The 20077-nt window shown below is 36.8% G+C and overlaps 1 protein-coding gene across 3 annotated transcripts; it reads right to left on the reverse strand.

Annotated features, from left to right (window-relative positions):
• Positions 1-648: 648 nt before the first annotated feature.
• LOC125224872 lies at positions 649-19538 on the reverse strand. 3 transcript variants are annotated; one of them, XM_048128373.1, is made up of 6 exons: positions 19188-19538; positions 12848-13247; positions 9225-9397; positions 7615-7722; positions 2386-2486; positions 649-1303 (listed from the first exon to the last, which is right to left on the reverse strand). In XM_048128373.1, the coding sequence occupies exons 1-6, from the start codon at positions 19218-19220 to the stop codon at positions 1129-1131; spliced, it is 990 nt and encodes a 329-aa protein (XP_047984330.1). In that variant the 5' UTR covers positions 19221-19538; the 3' UTR covers positions 649-1128. The 3 variants fall into 3 exon arrangements, with proteins under 3 accessions (XP_047984330.1, XP_047984329.1, XP_047984331.1); XM_048128372.1 differs by lacking the exons at positions 649-1303; positions 2386-2486 and adding exons at positions 4582-4785; positions 5459-5559; XM_048128374.1 differs by lacking the exons at positions 649-1303; positions 2386-2486 and adding exons at positions 4963-4984; positions 5459-5559 and having other exon boundaries at positions 19188-19537.
• Between the last annotated feature and the right edge of the window lie 539 nt (positions 19539-20077).

Genomic DNA, 20077 nt, shown 5'->3' on the forward strand with positions numbered 1-20077 from the left:
TGCGTGGCTACCGCCGGTGTGGTTGTGGATAATAAGAAAGCTGTTCCCATAACCACACCATAAAGGCGGCGAGGCGGCATGGGGGGTTTTTAGTGGGTATACCGTGGGCCTCATTAGCCTAGACGGGAGTCCCACATAACCACTCGGGTCACCCCTCGCACCCGGGTGGTATGCGGAATGCATTCCCCCCCAAAAAGGTTCCAACTGCGACCACAACAAAATCGCAAAATTTATTTTTGGCATACATCCCATTATCCGAAACTTATTTCGCATACATTTTTCGTTAAGCAGAAATGCGTTTTTAGGGAAAAATGGTTACACTAGGTTAGAATTGCGAACTCTACAGATACTCACTGCTTCAGAAAAGTGGGTTAGGTTAGAGCTGCGACTATTACAGAAAAGCACCGCTAGGGAAAAGTGGGTTAGGTTAGGTTAGAACTGCGACCACAACAAACACGCACCATTAGGGAAAAATGGGTTAGGTTAGGTTAGAACTGCGACCTTAACAGAAAAGCACCGCTAGGGAAAAATGGGTTAGGTTAGGTTAGAACTGCGACCACAACACAAAAGCACCACTAGGGAAAAGTGGGTTAGGTTAGGTTAGAACTGCGACCACAACAGAAAATTACCGCTAGGAAAAAGTGGGTATAATAATAAATAAATAAACTTTGTCAAACTTATCAACTCCTGTGACTAATTACTGAGCAAAGACGAATTAGATCGTTATTGCTCCACTAATGTTGTAATACTGGTAGTAACAATTATTTTTGTAAAGTATTTTTATTATTGTAAATTTTTTTTTAATTATATACAAAATAATGCATAACGGTAAAATTCGACCTATACTGATGTTATACCAAAATAAATTCGGCAAAACATTAAATCGGAACACTAAGTTTATGCACATAAAATTTATGCGTAAAAATGATTCGGAGCACCAAATCTATGTACAAAGAATATTCGGACAAATCACAATCTGCCTAAACAGATTATGATGCTAAACTTGACTATGCCATAGCAGTTTATGCACAAAGCCAATTATGACTAAATCGATTATGCACAATAGAATTATTCATAAAAAAATTATGCCACAACAGGGTGAACCCTATGAGTCTGGTGGTAATCGTCCTAATCTATTTGCCGGACCACGCAAGAGCAGCAGCTAGGCAGCTTGAAAGCCTTCTCGACCATTTCTCCGTTAGCGTTTAGTCCCGCCATGTAGCGAAGCATGTATTTTTGCTTGCAGCTGGCTTCGTAGCCCGAGTAGAAGTGCGCCAGCTTCGCGCAGGGAGATTTGTCCTCTCTGGAAAATTATGCAAATATTTTGCTTTATAATAAGACAATTGGGATTAATATACGAAGAAACAGTGCTCAAGGTCTGTAGGGGCCATTATTTTCTGTTATAGCGGCAGGTGCCCGAAGCTCATCGGGTTCACAACTTTGGGATGGGGTAAATTTTTTCCATGATTAACTTTTAATATTATCTATACTACTATTTTTAATATGTCATCTACGAAAAATAGTCTCTTTTGCATTCGCGTCAGACCTGAAGCCCGATTCGGATTTAACAAATTGTTATGTTTTCGTACTGGTTTTAATACGACCTTTAAAGAACTTTACGCTGATTGGTGCGCGTCAATCACCAAGACAGTGTCAAAGGTCGTGTCAAAACCAATTCGACATTTATTTATTTATTCTTTATTGCACATAAAAAAATAAGTAGGTACAAATGGTGGACATAATGCCTTAAGGCATTCTCTACCAGTCAACCACTGGGTCAAAAAGAAACATTTGATACGTGCAGGCATCGTGACAGAAAACAATAATCAGAAATCACTTTCTATTCTACTATACATAATACCTACATGTACCTACTATGAAACGTTAATCACTAGATAGATAAGTGCTTACGAACCATGCGTTTAAAAATAAATTTACTTGGAGCTTTTCTAATATTTAGTGGAAGGCCGTTCCACAGGCGTATTGCCTGGACAGTAAAAGAGTTGGTCATGAAACCGGTGCGATGAGGCGAAATGGAAAGCTTGAGGCTACGGGAGGTACGGAGAACACACCCGGGGCGAGCAGAAACAAACTTGAACTTGGACTTGAGATATTCCGGTGTATTCGGTTCAAAAAGGACAGAGTAAAGGGTAGTTAACAATCTTAATGATCTACGCTCTCGGATGGTTAACCAATTAAGTCGCTTAATACTTCATAATGCTTTTATCACTACATAATATTTGCACTAGACTACGTTTATCATGGTACTAGCCGAACTCACTGGTAAGTATAACCATTTTTTCACTCGTGGTCACCTGCAGCTCCAGAGAGGTGGTACAGTCGACTACAAAATGAATGATGTACCTAATCCTATAATATACTTACTTGCATATTTCAACATGGAAGCCCTGCAAAGGCTTGTCCTTCTGGTTCAGGATGTAGTGCCAGTTGCCGTCTTTGTCCGGAGCTGCCTTCGGTACTACCACCTGCAACGAATAAGTGTATGCGTGTTTCAGGTATGTAATGTAGTTACTTACTTTATCTTAAAACACGTGTATCGCGCTTCAGGGTTAGGGCTCTTTTATTTTATTAGGTACATAGTGATACACGCGCGGATCCAAGGGGGGGTCATGGGGGTCATGACCCCCCCCCCCCCCCCTGGAGCCTTAGTTGGCCATATAAATAGGCCCCGGGCCTTTACCACGTGACCCCCCCTGGACACGAAGCTGGATCCGCGCTTGTAGTGATATTGGGAAAATTATTGGTAGGTAAGCTGAATTGTGTGCAACCTCAACAGCAGGGTTAAGCACATGATTGGCGCGAGAGTATGTTGCCGCGAGATATATCACACGTCTCCTTCTAATTGTTTTAATGACATAAGGACGGGTAGTCTAACTCGCAGGACATACTCTCGCGCCAATCATGTGCTTATAAATAAATGCAATGTGAAATTGCATTTGAGTTCTCGCACCGTATAAATGGGTCAGGGAAATTTACTATTCGAAGTTAATCGATAATAGGTAGGTACAGTATATAAACCCTGTATAATCGGTTGAATCTGAATTACCTATACTCACTTTAAACTGAAAGTTTACTTTCTAATATCAATTTGATATTCTTATACGTACATATAGATAGTGAAACTTTTTCCATTTATTTAACTTTGATCTTTTTAAAAATATTATTGTTCTCATTGATTGTAAAAATGGTAGCTTTTTTGATACCGTACAACTACAACGTGACAACTTTACGTTCTGTGGTAACTTTACAAGAAGTTGTCACACATGAAGGAAACATGAGTTCAGGCAATGATGAGCCACACTCAAAGGTTATGACAGATGGCGTCACCTTATCAGTCCATTGCACAGATAAATAATTTCATACGTGAGATCGAAAAGATATTTTTTCTCTCTCTCACATATGACAGTGACATGTCTAGGCACTTGCACAGGCGCCGCCTGGCGAGATAAAATGTCAGTGTGCCTCCTCATTTCAAGCTATTTCTTTCAAGTAAAACCTTAAGGTAAAGTTAGTTTATTTTACGATCCTTGAATAGTATTCACATTACCAAAGACATATTATGTAACTCCGTACTCGATCCTCTTTGACATTACTATAGCCAAGGTATATGTATTCCTATGTATAAAAGGTAGGTGTATACTGCGTGTGTATTCCATACGGGCGAATATCTTAGTAACGATTAGTATCGGACCTAAGGAGCCTAACTACTTGTTTTTTTTAATAGATGATTTTTTTTCATACATAATAATTCAGCACGCAATGTATTACGTCCACATCAATTAGCGTACCTACCTAAACGTCACTACGACATGACGTTTATATCAACGTATGAAGTTGGACGGGGTACATTGCTGCTTGGTCAGATTTAAAAAAATTAATATTATACTACTTAATCACGGTATTTTTTTTAAATACCATAAACAAGCATACGATCGGCCTGATGGAAAGTGGTCACCGTAACCTATGGACGCCTGCAACTCAAGGGGTATCATATGCGCGTTACCGACCCATTAGAAGGTTATACAAAAAATACTACTCGTGGTTTACTTTAATAACAAGATGATTATAGTACACGATTCGTATGATCAGATACTATTGCCTCTGCAATTTAAATACTACTTACTTTAAATGATGAGCTAAGTATAATTATTTAGGTGCTAACATCTATATGACTACAAATATTAAAAATCTTACGCTTTACAATTTACAATACTAGGTGCCAATTATTATTTTAGTCGCCAAAGTATTGTTTAATGTTCCTCGGAAATATTTTTGTCGCTTGAAATTTGCTGCCGTTTTTTCAATAATAATGATGCTTGTAATATTTGAGGCTCATATATTTTTTTTGTCGCCACAATATTAAAACACAGCCAAATTATATTATTGTATGCCCGACTTAACTTCCCGTTTAATATTTTAGTTGCCCGGTTAATTATATGCCTATAATATATGGGTTGTAGTTGTGGTACCAAGCACCAATATAAAGTGATGTTCATCAACCACTATCTATTAATACTATTTATTACTATTGAGGTTTAATTAAATTAAAACAAACAGTCCTAAGTTGAAAAAAAAAGATTTATTTAGTCTAAATCAGTCTGTCGCACGACGCAGGAGCAGCAACTGGGTATCTTGAACTGCTTCTCGACCAGCTCGCCGTTAGCATTGAGGCCGGCCATGTAGCGCAGCATGTACTTCTGCTTGCAGGTGGCTTCGTAGCCAGAGTAGAAGTATGCCAGCTTTGAACACGGGGAATTTGCTTTGCTGGAAAAATAATGTATGGTTTAATCTGTGCCACAGTTTTTCACAGACAATGCTGTAATGATGGCATGCCTTATAAATAATAACTATACCTATATATAGGTACATTTATAAACAATATATACAATGTGTTTCTACTGCCGTACTTTTATTTGTCATCTACAGGGTTTGATATTTCCACAGGAGAGACTGCACCTAATTTCTGTAAATTTTAATGAAATTTTATACCTATCGGATATGTATAAAAGCTTAGTCACTATTTTATGTTGTGCACTTATCAAAACCATTTATAATTTTAATGAATTTAAGGATCATTATTGACTACTCCGTCACCGTCGTCGTTTAAGGTCCTACATCACTACATAGTATAAAACAAAGCCGCCTTCTCTGTCCCTATGTCCCTATGTAGGTATGCTTAAATCTTTAAAACTACGCAACGGATTTTGATGTAGTTTTTTTTTAATAGATAGTGATTCTAGAGGAAGGTTTACATGTAGGTATTGTAGGTATAGTACCGGTGCGAAGCCGGAGCGGGTCGCTAGTTTCAAAATAAATTAAACGCAACTAAAGTAATATTTTGTCAAAAAATAATTATTGAAAACCGTATAAATCAGTGTTTTGAGACTAAACTAGATTATTTTGTATTGAAGATAAAATTAATAGCTATTAAACTCACTTGCATATCTCAACGTGGAAACCTTGCAAAGGCTTGTCTTTTTGATTCAGGATGTAGTGCCATTTGCCATCTTTGTCGGGAGCCGCCTTAGGCATGGCAACCTGAAATACATAACGTAATTAACAAATATGTAGTATTTTGTTATAAAACGTATAAATCAAGAAGAACATATTTTTTATTCCCGATTTATATTTTTTTTCTTTCAAAAACTCTATACCTACTTGTTCATTTCCACTATTTTCGACAATATTTATCTGATTCATGATAGCAAAGTAACGAATTAATAAAATCATCGTTGGTACTACCACTTTCCTGATAGGCGGGTTATGGAATCAAGTACCTAAACATTATAACAACCAAGTAATAAAAAATAACCTACCTGAGCTGGAGATCTTTGAATTTTCTCTTCTAAACTTCTAAACTTTGTATCAAATGAAACGATCCCTAGTTTTGCACTGTATATATGTAAAATAATAGGTAATCTTAAAAGGATTGATTGATGATTTTATAAAAATTATCTTGTTTAAGTTTCCGTTTTTTTAGAGGATGCATTTTTATAATTTATATAAAAAATGAAAACGCGCCGAGTTAGGTATTATTAGATTTTTTATTTTAATTTGGTGAGTGTCGTCAAACCTGACAACTTTACTTTCAGTGGCAACTTTACCATGCTTTACTTTACCTTCTTAAAGTTACCACAGTTGAAAGTAATATGAAACCAGTTAATATATTATATTTACATAATTATATAAGAAACTAAGACTAAACTTAAAAGCTAGCTAATGTCTAAAATAGGTCCTTGAGGCATTGTACCTATATTATATTTAGATAACTTTAAGCTATTTCTATTAAGTTACCAAAAAGGTAAAATTGCGATACGTGCAAATAGTTTTAGTGTTGTTATTGTTTTGAAAAGATAATTATTTAATATTTTTCCCCTCACTAGCTCGGAAACACGTGTTTTGTCCTTTAATACCAGCGGGTAAAAACGCATTTTATCCACTAGTGGGTAAAGTAATTAGACCTTGAATAAAGTCAAATTAACTTTTATTATTATTATAAATGGGCTTACTCTTGACCACAGACTAGCCAAAGGCAAAGACGTGGCCTACGATGGAGTGAGCTAAAGATGCCTGTTCACTCTTTAAAATTGATAAAAGTAGGTGAATCTAGTAATAAAGATGATTTACCACCTGTGGAACTACTGGAAGCAGTGATAAACGCATTTTTTGCGTTGTAGTTTCCTCGCTATAGTGAGGGGAAAAGTTTTGTGTTACACTCGGGTGCAAATGTATTTTACTTCTCGTGTGTTAAAAAACTCGCAAGTTCAGGATTCTATTCTCGAACCACTCGCTTCGCTCGTGGTTCAACTATAGAATCCTTTCACTTGCTCGTTTCTCAATTCCACACTCGGCGTTAAAATACAACTTTGCCCACTTGTATAACAAATAACTATTTTCTTTTGCTCAAGAATCTGATACCTACGTTTTATAACAATAAATACGAGAAAAAAATAAAGATAAATAGTGATAGCCACATACTTAATTATTTTATATCATTTTATCTGTAAAATACATATTTTATCTGTAAAATACGTAGATGATGGTAATGTGGGACTGCTCATGCTACACACCGCTTTTATATAAAGAAGGGCAGATAAACAGCCAAAGAGACACTATTTTATATACAATTTGCATATGATAGATGTAGAAGATATTACCTAAATATCTTCCACTTTCATAGGTATCGCGACGATTCAGGTAGGTAAGTAGTTAAAGCAAAGAGGATCGAGTATTATAGAGAGTTACTGTCGAAGTAAAATGTGTAACCACAGTGCATAGACTGCCATCTTTTGACACTGGCTTAAAACTTTTGAACCTCAGTTTTGACAATTTGGCCCATAAACATTAAATAAAGGTTAGGGCTTAGGTTTTGTTCTAAGAATTTGGCCCATATTCTTATGCCCTATACTCATAGCTTGATATGTGTTAAAATGTCAAATATTAATATTAGCGCCATCTAGCTGAGCGTCCCCCAAAGGTTTACAACGCCATCTTGGCCACCGTACCTTTTTCTGTATGGTACTGAAGTACGTTTTTTTCTTCTTCATCTGTCTAGATGGAGTTATATATGACTTTGGTTAAAGTAAAGCGTACCTTAAGCGAGAACTCGCACAGTTCCATTTCCTCTGGCGGGCCGATGCGCTGCGCTATCTCGGGCGTGTCCAGCTCGTCCACCTTGTACTTGTCCGTCGCGTTGCCGAGCTGGAAAACGACAATGTATTCCTTTATATATGTGCCTTTCTACATCCAAATGGTTTTTATACTTCAAGTGCAGTGAGGACGCTTTTATCTGAATTCAATAGTTATTTGTTTTACAAGGGGGCAAGTTGTTGTTTAACCGCACGTACCAATATTGATACCCGAGCAAGCGAAAGATTCAAATATTGAACTGCGAGCGTAGCGTGTGTTTCAAAAAGTGGAATATTGAGCGTTGCGAGGGTTTCGAGGCACGAAGGTTAAACAAACTTTGCCACCGAGTGAAACACAATTTTTTTCACCACACCATCATGAACAAAATACTGACTATAAAACATGAAACTAAATTAAATCTATCAATTTATTCAATATTTATGATTCAAAATTTATGGGTAAGCCAGCTCAAGATGTCAAGTTAAAATTTGTATGAAATTACTTTGCACTCTTGTGGATAAAATGCAATTTCTCTTTCTGTTTTCGAATTTCAAAGTAAGCCTTACCAGTTGGTGTGGTGAAAACAAATATTTGTCCTCATTGCTACGAACCCTTAGGTCACGCCACATACATATTGATTTAAATTTAAAGTCAATTAATTCACATACATACCTACTTCTTAATGTAAATGGTAGGTAGCATGTTCTATGTTAGTTAAAATTTAAAAATTATTTGAAATGCAGTAAAGGAGCTATGGATTTTAATATAGATTTTTGAAATGAAAATTCGGTCAGAAGTTGTGAGCGCAGTCTAACCTTAAACTTAGCAAAGGGGCCATTTTCTAGTTCCAAATCCTCCTCCGGGATCTAAAAAAATATCTATAATTACTTCTTTCAGAACACCCCACCTTTGAAAAAATCGAGCAGTTGTAATTAATAAAAAATCCGGCCTATGTAAAAAATATCGGCGACGTGATCGTCTGAGCACCAGTACTTGCCGATACCGCCGGGTCAGGTACCACGACTGTGAGTCACGACGTCCAACGATGCCGCCGGGTAGCCGGGCAGTAGGGTTAGCACATGATCACAGTATAATAAAGAGTACTATCGTACAGTATGGCCACTCCCGCTCCCCGCTGAAAGCGCCGCCCACTCCCTCTCGGTTACCTCACAGTTACCGCCTGTCAAAAACGCGAACAGTCAACTGTCATATCTCACTTATACAGGCATGGTACGCGTTCACCTACACGATCTTAGAATGTGTGCTAGGAACGCGCCTTTTTCATATATTTGATCGCCAATGTCCGAGATGTGACATGATTGCCGCGGGAGTACGTCGCCGCGAGATAGACTACCCGTCCTTATGTCATTAATATAGTTAGAAGAAGACGTGTCATCTATCTCGCGGCGACATACTCTCGCGGTCATCATTTGCTAGGCCTACAGGTCCTCTTAGACGCTCGTGCGGAGGCACTGCTCCGGTACGCCGGGCACAAACTGCATCTGGTCAGAGCGCCGGCTCGGGCCCGGGAACACCACTACTGGCGATACCACCGGGTCCAGCACCAGTCTCACCTGCTCAATGATGGCGGCGACGCGATCCTCCGGGTAGTCGGGCAGCTCCTCGCAGATGCCCGTGCGGAGGCACTCCTCCGGCACGGTGGGCACAAACTGCGCCTGGTCGGAGCGCCGGCTCGGGCCCGGGAACACCACGACATCTGGTGATACCACCGGGTCTGGCGCCACACCTGGGGGAGTTCGGAATAAGTAATGTACGGTCAGCCAAAAAAGTGGATTACCACTTTTGGACTCTATTTAAACCGCTTTTTTGGCTTCAATCGCTTATTGATGAGCATGGGCCTTTTATTTTGTACGCCACTTGGGCTAGTATCATCCAGACCCTTTATCACAAGTTGCCGTTGTCGCGCACTAGTCCATACATCAACGCGACTTCAAGTATGGACTCGCGCGCGACAAGGCAAGTTTTGCTAGAGGGGCAGAAGTGCGCGAGACTTTTCAAATGAAAACCGAGCTAGATGAACGAATGAAATATACCTAAATATAGGTACTCCTATTAAACATTATTAAATATTTGATATAATTATAAAGGTATGTAGATACCAAAATGAATAACTGTTTCGTGGTCGCTTTTCTAGCATCAAAACCAAAAGAAACCTCAATCCTGTAAATATTTCCTAGTATAAACAATTTTCAAACTTCACAACAATTTTGCTCATATCTATCGAATGATCTGTACACCCCACATTGTTTATGGTCTCTATGAGACACTAGCTCTATATATCTGTGGTTAGCTGTCACCGCTCTCTTGATTCTCCTCCGCTGAGCTTTCAACATGGCTCCTATATTTTTACATTATTAATAATCATTAAATCGTAGTTAATCCATAATACGAATATTGCAATCGGACTCACAATGTAATGTTTTCAATATCTTAAGCATATTAAAAACTGCATTGGCTGGATTTTGGGTGTTTCAATTAATCTTATGTAAGTACCAACGTTCTTTATACTCGTATTTCACATGTCGGCAGCGACGCAAATTCACTGCGCCCTTCGTCTGCTATTAATATCAACCCATACTACTACTCAACGGCAATAATAAACACATAAATTAAATATACCCTTAATCAACGCATTGACTGTTTTGCGTCAGTGCAGCGTTCGCCGTCTATAAAACGATGACTTTTTGCTCATTTGCGGGCCTTAAATTACGAAATATATTCTGTTTTTACTGTTTATGTAAATGGCAAAAACTTGCAAGTGTTAATTAGCAGTCAGCCTTAAGCTAATGTTATTGTATGTATGTAAACGAGACTCGGTGCCTTATGTCGTTCCGTGAGTCACTTGCCAACTAGTATTTAGTTGGCCAACAGGTGTATAATTTGGGAGCACGTGCAGACGGTACACTACTTAAGCCAAGGTCGAACACTAAAATACCTATACCTACTTACCGCGAAACTGCCAAACTACCTTTTTAGATACGCACATAAGCATCAAGATTGGTTTTGGCAGTTATTTCCAAGGATCGGACAAACGCCCGTCATTTCGAAAATGTAACCCTGTTCCGTACAGCAGAGACTTCCTTATGTTAATAAAACAAGAGCGTGTCGGGCCACGCTCAGTGTAGGGTTCCGTAGTTTTCCGTATTTTTCTCAAAAACTACTGAACCTATCAAGTTCAAAACAATTTTCCTAGAAAGTCTTTATAAAGTTCTACTTTTGTGAATTTTTTCATATTTTTTAAACATGTGGTTCAAAAGTTAGAGGGGGGGGACGCACTTTTTTTTCCTTTAGGAGCGATTATTTCCGAAAATATTAATATTATGAAAAAACGATCTTAGTAAACCCTTATTCATTTTTAAATACCTATCCAACAATATATCACACGTTGGGGTTGGAATGAAAAAAAATATCAGCCCCCACTTTACATGTAAGGGGGGTACCCTAATAAAACATTTTTTTCCATTTTTTATTTTTGCACTTTGTTGGCGTGATTGATATACATATTGTTACCAAATTTCAGCTTTCTAGTGCTAACGGTTACTGAGATTATCCGTGGACGGACGGACGGACGGACGGACGGACGGACGGACGGACGGACAGACAGACATGGCGAAACGATAAGGGTTCCTAGTTGACTACGGAACCCTAAAAATTGTAAGTGTTTTATAAATTTATTGGACCATATAATTTATATCCAGTGACAAATTAGTTAATGATTATTATTACGAAAATTACTTTCGCCAATAAAATAGAATGACCAAATTTTTTTCTAAATTTTCAGGTGTGAGCCTATAACGACGTGAATTTAGGACCCATTTATGCGTTGAAAAAGTCCGTTCACAGTCTACGGACGTCATAGGGGCATATGTAATCGTTGACATTGGTATATTGTTCTCCCAATATGATTGTGCCTCGGAGTTAATTTTCTCATGAATTTGTTTCACGGTGATGTAGTCAGGATTCCTATTAAAAATTGCTTGAAATTTTGACATAGCTATAGATCTAAAACTCCCGGGAATATTTTGTAAAACAGTCCTTATGTCCTTAACAATTTTAAATGCTTTTTTTATGTGTAACTTCGTCCTTTGTAGTTTAAGAATTTTTTGTGGGATGACTTGGAAATATTTTTTTATGTACAGAAAATCTTTTTTTAAACTGGGGATTTTTATTAATTTCTTAATCTTTCGAATTGCGGAAACAAATTTTTCGAAATTCATGAGAAAATTAACTCCGAGGCACAATCATGTTGGGAGAACAATATACCAATGTCAACGATTACATATGCCCCTATGACGTCCGTAGACTGTGAACGGACTTTTTCAACGCATAAATGGGTCCTAAATTCACGTCGTTATAGGCTCACACCTGAAAATTTAGAAAAAAATTGGTCATTCTATTTTATTGGCGAAAGTAATTTTCGTAATAATAATCATTAACTAATTTGTCACCGGATATAAATTATATGGTCCAATAAATTTATAAAACACTTACAATTTTTTTATTAACATAAGGAAGTCTCTGCTGTACGGAACTACGGAACAGGGTTACATTTTCGAAATAACGGGCGTTTGTCCGATCCTTGGTTATTTCCTATAAAAATAAAACATTCATAATTACCTATTTTTAATTTTTATGGCTTAAGAGCGTAGGTACCAACGCATAAAAGACAGTTGTTGAAATCTGTTATTCTTCGCACAACTGCCTGGACAGTGATGAGTGTCATGAGGTCATTCATGACGCTAATTTTATTATGTACCTACTCATACTTATTTTATGACTTTAACATCTAGAAACAACATAAGTAAGGACAAAATGCACTCATCTCAGTCTCGTCATGCATGACACATTGACATGACCTCAGCATCGACTATTAATTAAATATTAATATCAACTAATAGATGAGATCGTTTACTCATTAAAATTAAGGTAACCAATCAAAACCTGTTTGTCGTTTTTAATAAAACGACACGAAAAGACAGTTGATTTACAAATATATAAGATTGAATACATCTTAAGGCAATTTGTAACAAGCTATGGTCGGCTGTGGTCTGGTAAAAAGGCTTGAATAAAACAGCTTTTTGATATACTACGTAAGTACCTAACGAAACCTTTAAATACTCTTTTGTGAACATCGTAAGTAGTACAACTAGTCGAACTAAGTATGTGTGTATCTTACCTCTTCTAGGCGTAGAATGAAATCCCGTATTTTTATGTACATTCACGATTCTACCCTCATCTTCCTGATTAAACCTTCTTTGCAACTCTTGTAGCCTCAGACGATCGCTGTCTAAAGGAAGTGCCCGTTCACTCATTCTCTGTGTGGCTTGGTCGTCTCGTTCGCTCCACCTTTGCGTAGCTTTGTCGACCCATTCTCGTATCCGCTTCGTAGCTTGGTCGCTCTCGCTTATCTGCTGAGTATCTTGATCGTCTTCTACTTCGCTTATCCGCTGCGTAGCTTGGTTGTGCACGCTCGCTCGTTGTGCTTGATCCAATCGGTCATGGTTTGTCTCTCTTTGGTCGTACTCATGGTACGGCGAGGGTATATGTTGGTGGCATATTATAGATGTCATTGAAATCTGTAAAGAAGATAATAAGTACGGGTAAGCATATGCATTAGCTATGAGGTCAGCCGCTACCGCTAATGGAAAATGAGTTGACGCATATGCACTGAATAGGTATTATGCAGATACTAAGGTAAATATAACGATCAGGTGTTCTATTTTAATAACTATGACTAAATTCGCAAAATAGTTCCCGTAGTTTTAGCGCGCAATCAAATTGAGCCCTATCTCTAGTAGCGAAAACGGACATTCAGAAAACCATCATTATTTAATTTTCAGTACATTTTTTTTCCTGGAACTTTCATGCTACAAGCACGGCCTTCTCCCAGCCCATGGGAGAAATGCCGTTAAAAGCGATTAAGTTCATGAATACCTTAATGAAAATATAATGAAAACGAAAAACGTGAAGTAAGTTAAAAAAAAATATACTTATATTTGACTTAGTGTAGACGTTTAATATTCTACATAATTATTTAAATTAGTTGTAATGTAGGTACGTCGGCACTAATTGCGTACAGTCATGGTTGACAGAATAGGTGTACATTAATTATGCCAGTGCGTAGTAAAAACAAACTTATATACATATACGAAATATTTATTTAACCATTTCAAAGTTGATAAGGCAAATCACAGCGTTAGGCCGTTTTCACATTATCCGATCCGATATCGGATGTCGGAAGGATTTCAATAGAAAAAATCCAAGATGGCGCCTGTAATGTATGGCATATCTGTCTGACATCCGATATCGGATCGGATAATGTGAAAACGCACTTAAGACGATACAGGAGGGGTCAATTCTCCATACAAACGGTAACAATTAGCCAAAAAAGCTAAACGGTCCAACACAGATTATTTCATTGTTATTCAAATTCTCAAATTTCATTCCGATTGATTAAGTTTTGAAGGAGGAAACAGTCGAGAGCGAAACCTCGGTTTTAAAGATTTTTTTGAAACATCTTTTAACTGAGTTTTTTTTTATAAATCTAGTTAATAACACTTGTATATTTAACTAAAATTCCCAAGTTGAAAGGGGGGCTCCTTTCCATTTTAGCATTTTCGCTCCTGTATCCTCTCTAATATCTAATTACAGTATCCGTTTTAATAATTACGGTTAATACTGATTAAATAGCGAGTTCAAACGCAGTCTGCATGTTTTAGTTATCGCCGCCTCGTGTAGTCTATTATCAAGTTTTGACACTAATGGGCATTTACTAGTTAGAGAAATTCATATTTTTACACCCATACCGGCGTATTTGTCTACACAAGTTTTGTATATGAGATTTGTAGGTATATTGTATCGCAGTAAATGTCTAATCCTGAACTAAGTAACTTAACCACCAATTAGAGCATACCCCTACAGTTTATGAGTGTCAACCAGGCGGGTTCTTAGTTGTGTGTGTTAAAGAACTCTAACAAACGGAAGATCCTTTAAAAAGGCTCAATCCATCGTGCAAGCAATAGGAAGGGACAAACACAGATACCACGGCGTTTATACTAAATAAATATTAAGGTAAAAATACCACTGTCCGACAGTGAGCCAATAGGTGCCGTGCCACTTGCAATCTTCAGTCATCCATACTATAATTATAAATGGGAAAGTGTGTGTGTCTGTTTGTTTGTCCGTCTTTCACGGCAAAAGAGAGTGACATATTGACGTGATGTTTATAAGTGGAGATAGTTGAAGGGATGGAGAGTGACATAGGCTATCTTTTATCTCTTTCTAACGCGAGTGAAGCCGCGGGCAAAAGCTAGTTATCAATAAATGTGACATTAGCTTGTCATGCCCTTACTTTTATCTTAATATTAAATACTCTTAAGAAAAACCTCATTAATAATATAATTGGTCATACCTATTACATTAAAAGCAGAGCTTCGATACACATTACCCTGCCTCACTCGGTAATGAATCGGTGTCACGCGTCAGATCTGTGACGTCATCCCATCAAACAATAGAGTATTTTCTGACTCGTCGAGGAAATCAGGGTTTTTATAGGTTTTTCCTGGCCACGATATCGTTTGAATGGCCGTAACCATTAAGTATGACCAAGTATGACCTATATTTATTACACTTATTAATTTCCGTGATTTTATTTTATTTTAACCTCGTAACACTGAGGCCAATTTTTCCGATCTTGAAATTTGATCTTTCTTTAATTTCTATAAGAAACTCTAATTCATATACTTTCTACTTGTACATGTACCTACAAGTAAGTAGGCCGGGATATACAAATATCATAATAGTTTTTGCATGTTTTTAAAACATAAACGGATTCACCATATTTTTTTTAAATCCACACGCTATCAACCTAAAGAATGACATCCATGAATATGAATATTGTACATATACACATGTATTTACCTAATGCATAACGTAAACGCATAAGTAATTTAACTTATTTTTTAAAATAAGACTGAATCGTAATCAACGAAAACTGTTGAGATTAAATATATTTTATTTATTTATTGGAATGTCGTTTGACATTTTCAATAAAATATATAACATAAGTAATTTACAGTTTTTACTACTGCGACAGTAAAAAATACTAAAAACTAAAATACGGTTTACTTAGGCCGTCAACTATTGACCTTGGTATAATGTTAAACACTCATTAGATGAATGTACTATGAGTCGGCATTAGTCTCTAAACAACATAGGATTACTAGTCAAATACTACAGACATTTTTTATAAGTAGACTTCGCGTCAATAACCTTTGATGTTTAGTGGTTTAAAATTATGCTGTAGGTATTAAATTTCAGTAGACCTTATTCTGTTTCAATAAGAGTTACAAATGAACGGGCTCTGATTATGATGACGATGGTAGGTATAGGTAGTTAAAATTGTTCAGAGGTTACAACTCTTATGTAACATTTGAATATTTCGAACACCTACGCTCCTAAGGACGAATAAATTTGGTTGAATATGACACATGCTATGTTTAATGTTTAGTTAGGAAAATATCATTACTTTTTAACCAACGAGACAGGCCTTGTATATGTGTATCTTTATTACTATATATCATTATATCACGTATCGGGACACATAAAGGTAAAAAAATTGCAATACACTCAATAGCAAAATTAATTTAAATGGTTAAATGCGTATGTGTTTATTTCAAATAGAGGTTATTTTATTTCCATCCTTATGTTGATGTCATCATTGCATAATGTTCTTATTCTGGGGTATTAAATATTATCAGCAACATTAGATCTAAGACTGCGTACCATAGAATTAAGAACAACATAATAAAATATTATGAGCTGCTCTTTGCTTATTCACTTGAGTGGAGGTTTGTAATAATAAAATGGCTAAATATTTTAATCATAGAATTTATTTATAATTATTTAATATTTTAAGTATACGTTAATTCATTGAGGCTAAATTCGTTACTGAAAACTGTAAATTATAATAAAATTATATAGAAAAAAGAAAACAAAAAGAAATGGAGTTAACGAATTATCAGATAATCAAACTTGCACGATTTGATATACTCGCAATATGATCTAGCAATTCTAGCACTTCATAACGTTGAAATAATTTATTTATGCATGATTCTACTTTGTTGTACTTCTATGAAATTGTATTACAGATGACGTCCTCAAGTATAAGGTACTACATGAACGCTTACCATGTGGACGGATTTATCTTGCATGTTTATATACGAATAACTTGTTAGAGCGTCCTTAAAATCGAGTATACAGCGAATATTATTAGCGCCATCTAGCCAAGAATCATGTGTAGCGCCATCTGGTCTAGCTACGTGCAACTACGCTCCCTACAGGTGTTCACGGAAGACCAGCGTCGGGGACTACTCCAGTAGGACCGGGCATTATGCTGAGTGTTCACCTTTTTCAGTGTAATTACCTACAGTGTACATGTTAGTTATAAGTCTTCTTTTTTTTTTCATCTCATTGTGTATGCATTGTATAACTGTGTTTTTATACTGAAATAAATTATATTCTATTCTATTCTATGGTCTCAAAATATAACGATGTCGATATCTTCAACGACTTCAACTCACGGTTAGCTGTATTTAAGAGGCAAGTTGTCAAGGTTCTTGGCCATCGTACACCACAACAACATAAAATTGTAATTTTAGGATAGGTTTTAATTACTCATTTATATTTTTTCTTGCTGTGCATACATGTTTTGGACGGCATTCTTATTTTAAATCTGTAACTTATAGCTGTTATAATAATGTATTGAATGTTGTCTGTCCTTATGAATAAAATACAAGGGGGCAAAGTTGTAAAAGTGTGGAAAAACATGTAAAATCGTCTTTCACTGCTTCTAGTTCCACAGGTGGTAAATCATTGTCTATCTTCAATTTTATGTTATGATATCAATATCACGCTATTAATCCATATTAATTAGCGTTTGCAGCTTTGTAGGTACTTTAGTATAGATAATCTCTTGTATAAACAACACACATAATATATATACGTAAGTGCGTTTTCACATTATCCGATCCGATATCGGATGTCTGAAGGATTTCAATAGAAAAAATCCAAGATGGCGCCTGTGATGTATGGGATATCAGTCCGACATCCGATATCGGATCGGATAATGTGAAAACGCACTAACACGGGAATAACGAAAACCATTTACTGTAACCCGTAAATGTCCAGGTGATACTGAGAAACTTTTACTATGGGATCAACCCCGAAATCACGAAAATATCTTCTGATATACATATTATAATTAGCCACAGTCAAGTGCAAAAATATGTAACGAAAAAAATCGTTTCACAAATATGGTACTACGCACTTATTACCTACACCGGACTAAGATGCTATGGGAGATGGACATATTTTTGAGTACTTAAGATGTCTACAAATGTACACCCATATTTTTACACTTGACTGTACCTGCGAACTCGAACGTGTTTGGCTGATATTTTTAATACTATTTTAGACGTATGGAACTATGCAGTTAGTGGCGAAAATTAATAATCTAGCGATTTAACAAACATTTATGGTTCCAAATCATCATTTAAAGGTCATTGGTAGAAACCAATCCAGTTAATAACTTGATGAAATTACTTTGTTACACTCAAAGATCAAGCACTCAGTCTATCAATTGGTGTTCTTCAATCTATCAATAGGATATTCTCATTCAAAAGACGGACTTCATGTAATTCTTACTTTTAACCTAAGTAGATATACTACTCGTAGTGTCAGTGTCACTAACACATATCTATGTAGACTTGTAGAGGCACATGCATATATATTATATAAGTACTAACTCCCAACAACACTTGCAAAGTAGATTGTAGACAGCGCCAATTTCTACAAACATTCTACTTATAGTTATACCTATCTACTACTTAGGTGTAATTTTCTTAATACGGTAACTTTCATTCAACTTAACCTTTTTGCACAGAAATGTTCTAATCTGCATATATTTAACGTAATTTGATTATATCATGAGCTACTTAAACTGAATACCTACCTACTTATTGCGGGAAAATGGAAAATTACAGTTACTATTTTCCTTCAGACTACCTGTAAAAGGTCAAGTGGCTGGCTCTTCAGGTAGGACCTTGGAGTACCTACGTTAAGAAGAGTGATGCTGGGCCGAAAACAAGAATTTCGCTTTTAAAGAGGAGCCACAGTTTGATTTGTATCGAATGAAGCACCGCCGAAGAATTACAAAAACATTACAAGCAGGTCTACCTACGTTATCGAACCATAAGTAATTATTTTAACAATAGGTAATATATACCTGAATGCCATTACCATAACATTGTAACATTGGCATTGGTAAGCCTACATTTGCTGTCATTACACTGAACTTGGTCGAGTTAGTTAAACAACCGGAACACGGACATCGCGTGCAAACTCCGACACCTACCTGCCGGCGAAAAATATTCGCACGACCGTTACTGGCTCGAAGAAAGCGACAGTAAAACTTTTACTTTTCACTCTAGAGCGTTATTCAAATTCAGAACGCTTACCAGGGCACAAAGGAGACACAGTGTCCAGTCCATTTCTATTTACTTATTGAACTTGTACATAGCGAATGACCGCGCTCGGTCACAGGTTATTAACGAGTAACTGTCACTGTGGCGCGCTAGCACATTAGGTACACTTGATATTATTTCAGTTGGCCGAGCTGCGACAATTTTAATCGCTCAAATATCGACTTTACTGTATAAACTGGATGATTCAAATTGAAAAACCCTTTTTTAACTTCCCGGCTGCGTCGAACAATCTAAAGCGTTTATGGCGTGCACGAACCGCTTGTCGATAAGCGGACATCGACAAGACATGCACCGTCTCTTGCGGTGCGGTAACTACTGGTCAAGTTCGATCGCAAAGTTGTTTACGCTCAATGCTGCCAGTGCCAGAAGATCTCTGACGCTGATTGCTGGACACCAGATTCGCGTCCTCGTAGTAGAAGTTTTGAGAGGCCAAGCTAGACTAGCTGGAGTGTCGACAGGTGTCGATATGATTGACCTGTTTTTTAAATAAAGATCAGGGTTCGCAGTTCTCACGCCTTTTGTGACATTTTTGGCAACTTAAGTTGTTAAAACAATTTATTGATTTAATCGATAAATGTATCGATATTGTAGGCACCACTAAAATTATATTTACTGCATGTAAATGGTTTATGTTTTAATATTGGGGATTTTAACGTCAACGCAGTTAACCACAAACCGGAAGCCCTTTTGTTAGTCAATATGTTGGAGACGTCATATGCTATATGCCACAGTAGGTATACATATATGTACATTGTACATAGTCACACAACGCCAGCATACTAATATTAAATAAGTACTCCTACAAACATTATGAAGTAGACCTACATATACCCAAGTTAAATAGTTGGTGGGCCAAAATGGTG

The sequence above is a fragment of the Leguminivora glycinivorella genome, chromosome 3, assembly GCF_023078275.1.
Source record: "Leguminivora glycinivorella isolate SPB_JAAS2020 chromosome 3, LegGlyc_1.1, whole genome shotgun sequence".
Lineage (NCBI taxonomy): Eukaryota > Metazoa > Arthropoda > Insecta > Lepidoptera > Tortricidae > Leguminivora > Leguminivora glycinivorella.